Source organism: Capsicum annuum, chromosome 12 (genome assembly GCF_002878395.1).
Source record: "Capsicum annuum cultivar UCD-10X-F1 chromosome 12, UCD10Xv1.1, whole genome shotgun sequence".
NCBI classification, from domain to species: domain Eukaryota; kingdom Viridiplantae; phylum Streptophyta; class Magnoliopsida; order Solanales; family Solanaceae; genus Capsicum; species Capsicum annuum.
The window spans coordinates 232305937-232319087 of record NC_061122.1 but is presented as its reverse complement, the minus strand read 5'-3'; the positions used below and the strand labels follow the sequence as shown (position 1 = coordinate 232319087).

At 36.2% G+C, this 13151-nt stretch overlaps 1 protein-coding gene across 2 annotated transcripts; it reads left to right on the top strand.

Annotated features, from left to right (window-relative positions):
- The first annotated feature begins 236 nt into the window (after positions 1-236).
- LOC107850916 lies at positions 237-2852 on the top strand. 2 transcript variants are annotated; one of them, XM_016695752.2, is made up of 2 exons: positions 237-492; positions 806-2852. In XM_016695752.2, the coding sequence occupies exon 2, from the start codon at positions 1297-1299 to the stop codon at positions 2656-2658; it is 1362 nt and encodes a 453-aa protein (XP_016551238.1). In that variant the 5' UTR covers positions 237-492; positions 806-1296; the 3' UTR covers positions 2659-2852. The 2 variants fall into 2 exon arrangements, with proteins under 2 accessions (XP_016551238.1, XP_016551237.1); XM_016695751.2 differs by having other exon boundaries at positions 772-2852.
- Positions 2853-13151: the final 10299 nt, after the last annotated feature.

Below are 13151 nucleotides of genomic sequence, written 5' to 3'. Positions count from 1 at the left end.
TGTAACCAATATAATTTATGTATCAAAATCTTGATATAACTTATTTAATTTAAAAGATGAATTACAATTATCAAAAATATAATTTTTATTATAATTCTGGAAGATCCTGATTTTGAACCAAATGATACATTTTATGAAAGAACAAATAGGAACTAGAAAAGTCCCATCATTACCATTTGCCAAAATCTAAAGAGGGGTTAAAATAATTAAATAGAAAAAAATGAAGAAAACAAGATATAATAACAATAATAATAATATATCTAATGTGTAAATATATTAGATTCTCGTATAGACAGAGACTATTTTCGAAAGGTTTTTTATTAAATGATTATGAAATCAACATTTCATTGGTTGATTTAGCTATACTTACAATTTATATATATATATATATATATATATTCTTCTTCCCCAATTTGGTTTATACTATTGAACCCATTGCCCTTTAAACCCTCTCTCTCTCCTCCAAAAATCCATTATCAGATCAACAAAGAGGTAAATTTTTTTACTTTATCTAAGGTTCAATTTATTCCCACTCTTTTTTAGCTCTTTGGGTATGTTAAAGGTTTGATTTTGACAAAATTTATTTAAGTCCCAAAATGTGATTTTGGTTCTGTAGTGTTATTGAGCTAAGTTGGTGCTGAATTTATCTATCATGGGTGTTATCAAGATTCAATTTTTATGGTGTTTTGGCTAGTTGGATATGTTAAAGATTTGATTTTGACAAGATTTATGGAAGTCCCAAAATGTTTTTTTTTTTCTTTTTGTATGTAGTGGTATTGAGCTAAGTTGGTGCTGAATTGTTTAGGGGTGTTATCAAGATTCAATATTTATGGTGTTTTGGCTTGTTGGGGGGATGCTAAAGATTTGATTTTGACAAGATTTGTGGAAGTCCCAAAATGGGGTTTTTTGTATGTAGTGTTATTGAGCTAAGTTTGTGCTGAATTTATCTATCATGGGTGTTATCAAGATTCGATTTTTATGGTGTTTTGGAATTGGGGTTAGTTAGATTGAGTTGTTGTTGGTATGTTGGATCGTGATGAATTGTGGGTGATTGTTTTTTTGAAGTTTAGTGTTTTGGGAGTTTCAAGAATGTGTTTTTAGGACGGAGAAAATGGATTATAAGGGCTGATTTTTGGTTGTGAAGTTGGGGTTTTCGCGTTATATTTTGAGAGTTTCAAGATTGTATTTTTAGGACGGGGAAAAAGGATTTAAGTGCTGATTTCTGGTTGCGACTTGCGAAGGCGTTGGGATTTTGGGATTTTTCAGTTCTGAGAAGTTACAAATTGATTTTGGAAAATGAATAGTTCTGGTATGGGTGGTGGTTTTTTATCAGGGTATAATGGTGGATTTTTGGGGATGAATAGGCTGCAACAGCCGCAGTCGATTAGTAATAATGCAGTTCATGGTCATCAGACGAATCACAGTAACGTTCAATTGTCGGTGAGTGCGAATTTGGGGCTTGAACATGATAAACCAATTGGTTTGATGGATGTAAAAGGTTGTATGGCTTTTGGGAAGGATAAAGCAGCTGGTCCAAGTAACGTTGTGAATACCGGTAATAATCCTAATAACAATACGAGCGACGAGGATGAGCCTAGCTTTACGGAGGATGGGAATGGTGATAACAACTGTGGGGCACTGGGGAAAAAGGCATCTCCGTGGCAGAGAATGAAGTGGACGGATAATGTTGTTAGGCTTCTTATACAAGTAGTTGCATGTGTTGGAGATGACGGTAGTTTGGAGGGTCCTGAAGTGGGGTTGAAGAGGAAATCGGGTTGCATTCAGAAAAAGGGTAAATGGAAAACAGTCTCGCGATTAATGATGAGCAACGGTTGTCATGTCTCGCCTCAGCAGTGTGAGGACAAGTTTAACGATTTGAACAAGAGGTACAAGAAATTGAATGACATTCTTGGGAGGGGTACTTCTTGTGCCGTAGTGGAAAATCCGTCTCTAATGGACTCCATGCCGCAGCTTTCCGACAAGGCCAAGGACACAGTGAAAAAGATACTCAACTCAAAACATTTGTTCTATCGAGAGATGTGTGCTTACCATAACGGACAAAAGATACCTGATTGCAACGATCTTGAATTTCCAGTTCACTCTTCACCTGTTGCGTCACAGTGTGCAAAAGATCATACTGGCTCCCAGGGACATGAAGCTGAAGAAAATGATGAAAGTGATGACGATGATGAAGAATCGGATGATGAAGAAGATAACCATGGTAACGGTGATGCACATAGACGAGTTGAAGAAGATGGTAGCTTTCAGCCACAAACTAGCGGGAATGATAATTTTTTGTCTGAAATTAATGAATTTTTTCAAGACCCTACGAAGTCCAAGTGGGAACAGAGAATGTGGATTAAGAAACGGATGCTACAACTAGAAGAGGAAAAGATCGGAATCCAAGCTGAAGCCTTTGAATTAGAGAAACGTCAGTTTAAGTGGCAAAGGTTCTGCCAAAAGAAAGACAGGGAGCTTGAAATAGAAAGGCTGGAGAACGAGAGATTAATGTTGGAGAATGAGCATATGAAATTGCAGCTGAAGCATAAGGAGCACGAAATAGTCAGTGCGAAGCCCAATATTTCTTTCAATTCTGCACCTCTCTGCTTAGATAGACCACAGGGAAGAGATCAGATTGATGCAGCTAGGTATCATTAGTATCGGAAATCTCCAAGTTTTTAAGGCTACCGGTATGCCCTTCAACCCCTTTTGTAAAATCTTTTACAGCTCAACATTCATCAAACGTGTTAAATCGCTGCTCTTAAATTCTCCTAGTATTTTCTCTAGAATTTACTGCATCAGTTTGTCATGGAGTTTGTCGTTGGCCTTATATAATCAGTAGTTACGAACCAGACCGGGCTTGGTTTTACTGATATCCAGTCTTGCAATGGCATACGTAAAACTTGGTTTTGTGCATCAAGAAGAATAGGTAATGCTAAAGCTATCATCTTGATTTTTCTTGTCCTGGTTTTATGTTTATATTTGTGGTTTGCAGCAGTTCACTCTCTCTCTCCCGCGCACGTGCGCGCAAACATAAACTCATATATTTGTTAATCCTGATGCATCATGTCACCACTTGTTCTTGTTCTTTCCTAAGAAGCAACCGAAGCTCTGAGCTAGCCGGTGCTCCCCGGTAACTCCCTCTCCCTCCTGCTTTCCCTTTGGCCGGAGCTAGGGGATGAACCCCCTTCGATGGAAGATCACGCTCTATATATGAGGTCAACTTTTCGTGTTTTTGGTTATGTATGTATAGTAGATGCTTTCTTGAGCCGAGGGTCTATAGGAAACACCCTGGTGTGCGTACACTTGACACTCTCCATACTCCACTTACTTTGTAGGATTACGTTGGGTATGTTGTTATGTATGTTTAATAGACGTTGAGCCCCTTTGGTGAAAATCCTTCCTCTACCACTACGTTCCCCCCTCCCCTCTCCCTTCACAGACGCAAAGATAGATCTGTATAACCTTAAAAAAAGCCACTATATTATGCATCGTCATGCCATTGAGTCGATAAGACTTTTTTTTTTTTATAACCGTGGTGTTTGGATCAGTTTGTGCACATCTCAACTAGTTTCACGGAATATCTGTCACCTCCCACCCCCCACCAGCATTAGGAACCAGTCAACTCTGTCCGCCACAGTTACTACAAATGAGAAGAAAATACCTAATGTTTTTTGTTTCTGTCGATATTTGAAATGGAAAACCTTATGGTTCTCAACCCACTTCATCGTCAACTAGGTCATATCCTTGGGTACTAAAATATGCATTTGAAGGCATTGTATACCATGAATGTGATATACAAACAAGTAAACTTCAGTGTAAAATAGGTACCAAGTTGTTATATATAAACTCTTAAATAACTTATAAATTCGAACTTATAACTTCAAAGGTACGATGAATTTAGTCGCGAAAACCAAAATATTCAATCTATCAAATTAAAATTCTAAATCCGTACCTCATTACAACACAACCTTTTTTCACGATCGAAAAAAGGTGTTGTCGAATCAGAGAAGTAGAAAAAAAGAGAAGCAATTTTTAAATATTTTAATGAAATTACCACATGGTTTTTGCAATTCAATTGTTAAACTTCTAGAAGGTTGTCTCATTCCCCATAGGGAAGTGCAACTCTGACAAACAACTTGCCACCCACATTGTTGGAAAATCCACCTTGCCTGATTGATTCCGTTTTGACTAAGTTGATCGTCTCGCCTGACTTTTAGATCTCCTGGCTCATCATTGTCGGGCTGGTCTAAGCAAAAGGTGGTTCGGTTGAATGAGTATATGGGACTTACCACCCACATTGCTGGAAAACCTACTTTGCCTGACCACTATCATTTTGATTGAGTCGATCGCCGCACCTGACTTCTATAAGGTCACGATTCATAAATCTCCTCGCTTATCGTTGTTCGTTGCTAAGTCAAATGTCTCGTGAATACATTCCTAATAAGTATGGTATCTCGTATTCGCCTCGCAGTGTCGACTATGCCAAATTCAAATCATGTAAAATAATTTAAAGAGGAATCGCTTTCGCTAGATTTTTCTTTTTCCATTTTCAAGGTTCAAATTCAAGACTTCTATGGTTAAAAAATAAAAATAAATCAAGATTTCGTTTTAAAATAAACTTTTAAACAGTAAAATAATTTAGAAAACATTTTCTAAAATCCATAAATATATATAACGATATACAAAAAAAAGGGATAGCGTGGATATTAATTTCACTCTCGTCATATCCACTTATGATATTATACTAGATATGTTGCTGTTAACGATATCGCCTTCTTAGAAATGTTTCTATTTCCATGTCTTCTGGAAAAATAAATGGGTTTTATATTTTAATTTGTCAATGTGACAATTCAAAACGAATACTTTTTCTCTTTTAATGATATTTTAAATAATATCATCCTGCGCTATCCCCTAAATGGGCCCTATTCGGTGCGAATTTGAATTAGTCGGGCTTTAATGCGGGTACGAACAACAGAGATGGAAAAAAAAGAAAAGAAAATAAAAATAGAAAAGAACACAAAAAGGGTTTCATTTTTCTTGAATGGAAAGAATCAAAGAATTACAGCTGAAGGATGCTTTCAATTTCATTTTATAATAACTGATGTCACAAACATTAATTTAAAAAATATGAGTTTGTGTAAAGCCAATTATGTACTAAGGTTTGACCATAAATCCAATCGTTTTTGGGTCAGATTAATCTGAATTGGCATCAGAAAGTCCTACTTTAATTTTTAGGGGTAAGATGATTTCTATTAAAGATGATTTCATCCTCAAAACTTGAACCCGAAACTTGTAATTAAAAATAAAAAGAATAACTCTCACTTTATTACGATTTTTTTTTTCTAAAGAGGGAGAAATCTCAAACAACAAATAGAGAAGCATTTAGTACTCCTGAAATATGATCAAAGTTGCTAAGTAGATTTCAACTTTACAGGGGTCGTATTATCCTTCGAACTCAATTTTAATATATTTTGTCACCCTTTTGTGCTGATGTGCCACTTTTAATATGTAAAATGAGGTCATGTCAAAAGTGTCACGTCAGCTAAAAAGGTTAACAAAAAGTGACAGCTAAAAAGGTTTGACAAAAATACAGTAAAATTTAATTTAGGAGTAATAAGACCACGCAAAGCTAAAATGTGTCGTAGCAAATTTGATCAAATGCTTCCTGTTAAAGGTGATTTCGTCCCTACAACTTAAATCCGAAACTACTAATTAAGAATTAAAAGAATACTTATCACTTTATTGCGATTGTTTTTTTCTAAAGAGGGAGAAATGTTAAAACAACCAAAAAGAGATCTGACTTCTACATTGAAGGAAATTTCCCACGAAAATAAGAAAAATCACATGTTGGAAAACTATTTTCCTTCCACTTGATCACACATGATATTTTGAATCATCATGAAATATGGTGGAATGAATAATATCTCTTCACTTTAATAAGAATTTGGTTACATTTTCCTGTTAGCAAAATTCAGTCCAAAGGGTTGTTTGATTTAATCCATATTGACACATGGACCCTATAAGTGCTCTACTTACAACGGTTATAGATATTTCCTTACCATTGTTGATGATCATAGCAGGGAACCTCGACTTTTCTGCTAAGTTCTAAGAGTAATGCTTTTCCAACTCTGAAGAACTTTTTGGTCATCAGATCTGATAATGTTTTTGAATAGGAAAAAGGGACCCAAGAGAGCTTATTTCTGCAGTCACAAGGCATTATCTATCAAACTTTATGTTCAGCCACTCCACAACAAAATGAAGTGGTAGAGAAGAAGCACAGACACCTCTTGGAGACTGCTAGAGGACTGATGTTTCAATCTAAATTGCCAATTTGCTATTGGGGTGAGTCTATCCTTAGAACAACACATTTAATAAATAGGTTTCTGTAACGACTCGATTTTCTGGAACCGAAACATCACACGGTGCTCATGATCCCGAAGGACCACAAGCTAACCCTCTACTGATATCTGTACCTCAACACTACATAATATAGATAATAAATGCGGAAACTGGCCATAAGGTTTAAAACATCTAAAAATACCCAAAACTGAAAACTAAATACTGATACATCTGTCCGAAAAGCCTCTAAACTATCTGAACTGTGGAGTTGATGGGACATGTCCCCAAATAACTCCGTCTACTGAAAATAAACTAAATCTGATGCGATAGTAAAATAAAGATCATCCTCGAATGAAGAGGACTCACTGCTACGTCTACTGCTGCTGACTGGGACTGAGCTGCTAAGGGTACTCTGGATCTCGTGCCTCTGAACCTATGGTGTAGAATAAAACACCATAGCGCAAATACGTCAGTACATGGGAATGTACTGAGTATGTAGATGAGGTAAGGCTAAATGCAAGGGCTTATGCATACACAATTACTTAATAGAATAATCATAAGAGTACTGAATGGGAACATATGCATGAATGCACAAACATGACTGAAATCATCGTGACTCTAAATACTGAAACTCAGATACTGCTTTACTGTCATCTGAACTCACTACTGACACTGAGATACTGAATCACTGATTCTTCTGATATTGATAACTGAGTACTGAAGTTGAGATCAGTCCTATCTAGTGAGTGATCTAAAAAACTGATGATACTGAAACTGATTAACTGAGTCTTCTCATATCAATGACTGAATTATGAGCTTACAACTCTCGACTGACTGAATCTGAGATCAAACCTCTCTAGTGGATGATCCTTGGATCTACTATCAATGATAAGATATGATTATGTCTGAGGTCAAACCTATCTAGCGGAAGATCCTGGATGTGATAATGAGAATAATCAACTGAATCTGAGAATGAGATCAGGCCTATCTAATGGGTGAGCTCTGGATCTGATAATGAGATTACTCAACTGAATGTTAGACTGAGATCAAGCCTATTAACGGGTGATCTCTTGATATGATAATGAGATTACTCAACTGAATCTGAGACTGAGATCAAGCCTATTAACGGGTGATCTTGGGATACTAATAATACTAATACTGAATAACTTTATGTGGGACTATGCCTATCTAGCGGGTGGTCCATGAGTCAATGGAACTATCTGAGTTCCTTACTAAGATAGACGACTGTATCTGACAGTCCTGATTTCTGAGTTCTACTCTGAAGACTGATACTGAAATTGCAACTGTGGGAGTGCTCACTTAACCGACATACCCCAAATCTGAACTGGTGGGGTCTAACCTGTAACCCCAGCTAGAAGGGCGTCAATACCGTGCCACAGGTAAAGACCTCAACTCTGGTCAAGCCTTTCTAACGGGTGACCCTCACAGGAAGTCAAGCTTAAGGCAGTATAATAATCAAGCCTTTTTCTAACGGGTGACTCTTGCATCCTGCGTTGGTTACGCAGTTCTATAGTTTAGGGATTGCTCCTAACGACTGCCTCTCTAACGGGGAGCCGCCATCCCTGCACTCACTGGATGCTAGCTCCTACTCCCAATTGAAAGACTCAGAACCGATTCCCAACTGAACTTAAACTGAGCTGAATCTGTTACTGGTCATATTTCTCGACTAAGCGGACTGAGTTAGGCTGAATTCTCTTGGTTCTGTATCTGACGAAATACTACTGAATCTCGTTATTTGACTGAATAATGCTGAGCTCGGGATAAATTACTCGAATACTACTGAGGTCAGAACAAAACACTTGGATACTACTAGATCTGAGCTGAGTACTGAACTGAGGCTAAAATACTAGCGATACTGAGATTACTGAGCTTACTGAGGTTTCTTAGTTCTGTATCTTTCTGAGAGTACAGAGTTCTATAACTCATTGAGTTCTGAGAATCATGGCTTGACTGAGATTATCATGAAAACTGACACGGGCTCTAGACAACAGCTAAATTGTCGGGTATAAATACCCCAGGACTCGATAACATAAAAGTCAAACATAACCATTCTTGAATAATCAAGACCATGTACATTCATTCACCATCACAATCACTAAGGCATCTCTTCAAGTATTTAGGAATCATAAATATGTGATAATATAGGGAGACATGTTATTGACTCGTACTCCATTTAACAAGGTCTTGCATCAAACACTTAGCATGTATTAAAGTCTTAGCATGCATCAAAGAGCACATAATTGGGGAATTTCATGCTTTCATGTCACAATTCATTCACTAAGGCTTTTCAACAAACACTTGGAATGTATTGGCTTGCACACAATTGGGGGTTTTCTAGTCAATAGACTATAATGGCTCTAATTCCTTCACATAAGCATTTTATCAAACATATGAGGAGCATGCTACTTATTCAACAATTTCTACACTTAATTGACATGAACACATCACTTAACAAGTAACTTGAAGAGGGTTTATCATGAACATCACATGAATATCACATACTAGGGTCAAAGCTTGAAAACCTTGTAAACAAACATGAATCAAAACTCAATAATAGCATGAACATCAATTTCAAATCAGATGAATCATGAAAACTCATAAAAATAAGATCTTTGAAATTTAGAAAAGTATTCTTGAGATTCTTGGATGAAAGGGACCCAAGAATCAACATCTGCATACCTTAAGAAACTCTTTCTTGAAGGCTTTTGGAGAGATTCTTGATTTCTCTTGATTTTTATCTTGAAGAAGAAAGAAGGGTTTTGATTTGTAAGAAACCTTAGTTTTTGATATTGAAGAGGAGAAATGAAGTTGTGAGCCTTGATCGAATATAATAGGGGCTGAAAAGAGTGACAAAAGACCAAAAAGCCCTTTTAAAATCGTCTAAAATTTTCGATCGGGACATGCGACGGTCCTTTGGACTTACTATCGCACGGAACCAGAACTGGGACTTACTGCCTTGGTGCGACGGTGGGGTGCGACGGTCCGTCGAACCTCTCCACCGCACTCAGCCAGAGAGTGAACTCACTGTCTCGACGCGACAGTAGGATAGAATGGTCCGTTTCTAGCTCGACAGTCAGTCGGACCACTCCGTCGCACCTGGGTAATGCAGAATCAGACTGTTTTCCATAAAACGGTCATAACTTTCTTGTTCGATGTCAGATTTTGACAAAATTAATATCGATGGAAAGCTTATTCAATGCTCTACATAAAAAAAGTCGATATTAGAGAAATTCTACATGGTTCAAAATATTTCTCACTGGGAAGGAACTTTTCAATATTTTAGGGCCGAATTTACACTTCACTTGACACACTCTAAGGCTCAGACTACGAGAGAATTTTGTGGGGTCTTACAGTTTCCCTCCAGTGTTCTTCAAGTTAAGATACCTTATGAAGTTTTTTTGGGGAAGGAACCTAGTTATAAAGAACTTAGAAGCTTTGGTTGCTTATGCTACTCCAACACTTTGTCTCAACACAGGATAAAATTTGATTCAAGAGCAACAACTTATGTCTTTCTTGAATATCTACAAGGATAAAAGGGTTATAAAGTTTTGGATATTGAATCCAACAAAATTTTTATCTCCAGAGATGTCCATTTTCATGAACATATATTTCCTTTTGATTCTAAAAAACCCCTTCACAGAAATTTCTTTTTCCATATAGACTTCAGTACCATTCCTATACCTCAAGATGATCATGCATATGCAGAACCTAATCCACACGATTCTTAGCCTCCACCTATTGTTAATTCCCAACCATTCCACTATCCTACACTTATATCACCCACTACAGAACCTAATTCATCTCAAATTTCTATTCCACCCAACACCCCTCCTTCATCCAATCCTAATCCTTTACCAACTACTCTAGTAAGAAAATCAACAAGAGTGACTCGAAAACTTGCATACCTTGCAGATTACATTTGTAATTCTGTTGTTTTAACTGATGTCACTAATTCCTGTTTCATCCATCCTACTAACACAATATCCTATTATCTTAGTTCTTTGTCACTTTATAATCAACAAGTTTTCACTCTTTCAAATATTATTGAACTCAATAGTTATGCGCAGGCTTCTCAGCATGAAGGGTGGATTGATTCTATGAGATAGGAGATTGCAGCTTTGGAGGTAAATCACACTTGGGATGTAGTTCAACTCCCTCCAGGAAAAAAAGCTTTACCTTGTAAATGAGTGTACAAGGTAAAGCAAAGACCAGATAGAACCATTGAAAGGATAAAGGAAAGACTAGTAGTGAGGGGGGACATCCAGCGAGAGAGGGTGGATTACACTGAAAGATTCTCTCCGGTGGTCAAGATGACCACCATCAGATATTTACTTACTGTTGATGTAAAAAGAGGTTGGAAAGTCAATCAATTGGATATTTCTAACGCCTTTTTACATGGTGAGATGCAGGAGGAAGTATATATGAGTTTCCTGCAGGAATGGAGTGCCCTAATCCCAAATCAGTTTGTTTCTTGAAGAAATCTCTTTATGGGTTAAAGTAGGCATCCAGACAGTGGTATACCAGAATAGTCGAGGCTCTAACTTACAAAGGTTACACTAGCTCTCTGAATGGCTATTCTTTGTTTTACAAAAGATCAGGTAAGCTTATTTTTATCATAGAAGTATATGTGAATGACATTTTGATTAGTGGGAATGATTTTGACGAGATTCAACAAATTCAAGCATTCTTTCACAAAGAGTTCAAATTTAAGAATTTGGGGGAAATCAACTATTTTTTAGGAATGAAAATCTTACGAGAGAAGCATGGTTTCATATTCAGTCAAAGAAAATTTACCATAGACTTTCTTGATGGGTTTGATTGTTCTGGATCTCAGGTATCTTCACCTCTTGACCAATACACTAGTTGACCACAGAAGATGGGCAACCTTTATCTAATCCTTCTCTTTATCAGCACCTAGTTGAAAAATTAAATTACTTAACCTATACTAGGCTAAACGTCTCTTTTGTTGTGCTGACCTTAAGCCAGTACATGTAACAACACAAAGATTCCCACTTTTCTAATGCACTCCGAGTTTTGAGGTACCTCAGAACAGATCCAGGTCAAGGAATCCTTTTACCCTCAGATGCCTCTTTTGATCTCCTTGTCTTTTGCGATACCGATTGGGCCTCCCGTCGAGATTCTCGGAGATTCGTAAGTGGTTTTTTTTATTTCTCTTAGTGGTAATCCCATTTCTTGAGAATCTAAAAAACAAACATCTGTCTCTTTTTCTTCTACGGAAGCCGAATACAGGTCAATGCGTCGAGTTACTGCTAAAATCACTTGGTTGATGCATCTTCTTGACTATCTATCTGCACCATCGACGTTACCCATACCAGTGCACTCCGACAGTCAAGTAACCATAAACATCGCCAAAAATCCCGTCTTTCACGAAAGGACAAAACATGTGGAGTTGGATTGTCATTTTGTGAGGCAACAGTTCACCTTTGGTTTGATTACTCTCTCCTTTATCCCCTCGAATCATCTGGTCGCCGATTTATTTACTAAACCTCTATCCGGTGGATCACATCGGACTTTGTTGGACAAATTGGGGGTTGTTCCTTCACCCTCCAATTTGAGGGGGATATTGGAGTAAAATTGCTCTCACCCTAATATAATTTATGTCTCAGCAACAACACAAAGAAATGGAAGCTTCTAGAAGACAAAATATCAAAAGATGCAATGATTTCAAACAATGGCAAAATAGATATTAAAAGGTCAAATTTCGACTTTCCATGTACAAAGAGAAATAAGACAAGTGTATAGGGGATTTTGTTTTATCTTTTAGCTTCTTGTGTTTTATGTGTATAGGGGATTTTGTTTTATCTTTTAGCTTCTTGTGTTTTATCTTTTAGCTTCTTGCACAAGATACATGTATATATAGGTTGGTTCACACAGAATGAGAACATTAGAAAATTTTCGCAATATTTTGCTTCAATTCTTTCAGATACAAACAAAAACAAGGTGTAAGTTTTCTATCTTGTTTTGTTTTTGTATTAGGTGTACTTACTAATCAATTATGAATTATTTAATCCTTGTTTCAATTGATTATGATTAAAAAAATAAAAATAACATGATTTGGGAATAAAATAAATAAGTAATAGAGGAAAAGAATATAAAGCAAATGAGAAAAAAAAAATGTAGAAAAGAAAGAGAGTAACAAAGAAAGGCTAAACTATTCCCAAAATACAAAAAAGACAAAACATAAAAAGCAAAAAAATAATTATTGGTTGGCGTGTTGGTGTCAAGCTGATGTAAGGGGCAAAATAGAAAATTCCAAAATTTTTATAATTAATACATCAAAGTGAAAAAAAAAAAAGATAATTGCTAAGAGAGACATCAAAGTAATGATTTATGAGCCTATAAATATTTTACTCTTTACGAGCAAGTATGTAGTTTTTTCTATTGAAAATGAATGGAAAGAATTAAAAAAAAAGCCATCGCTTTCAAGAATTGCCATGCAAATGGAGATCAAGATCTGATGTAGATTAAAGTATTGAAGTTGTTTCTGACAAATAAATAATATAAATAATTTTATAGTATCACCCTTTCAATAAAATAAATTTAAGATTTTAAAAAATACATTAAACATCTATTATTTTCTAGGTTCAAAATTATTTGTCATTTTTTGACTTGACATATTTATTAAAAAAAAACTGTTTTAATAGTGAGTTTGTCATATTAACAATATTAATTGATGTTTAATCTTGATACACTGTTTGATCGAGATTTCAAAAAGTCTTAATAAATAAATTAAGGATAAAACAAGACTTTTTTTCGGTCTTTTCTTG

Coding starts and splice junctions, on each gene's coding strand:
- LOC107850916 (XM_016695752.2), top strand. CDS start 1,297: ATGAATAGTTCTGGTATGGGTGGTGGTTTTTTATCAGGGTATAATGGT.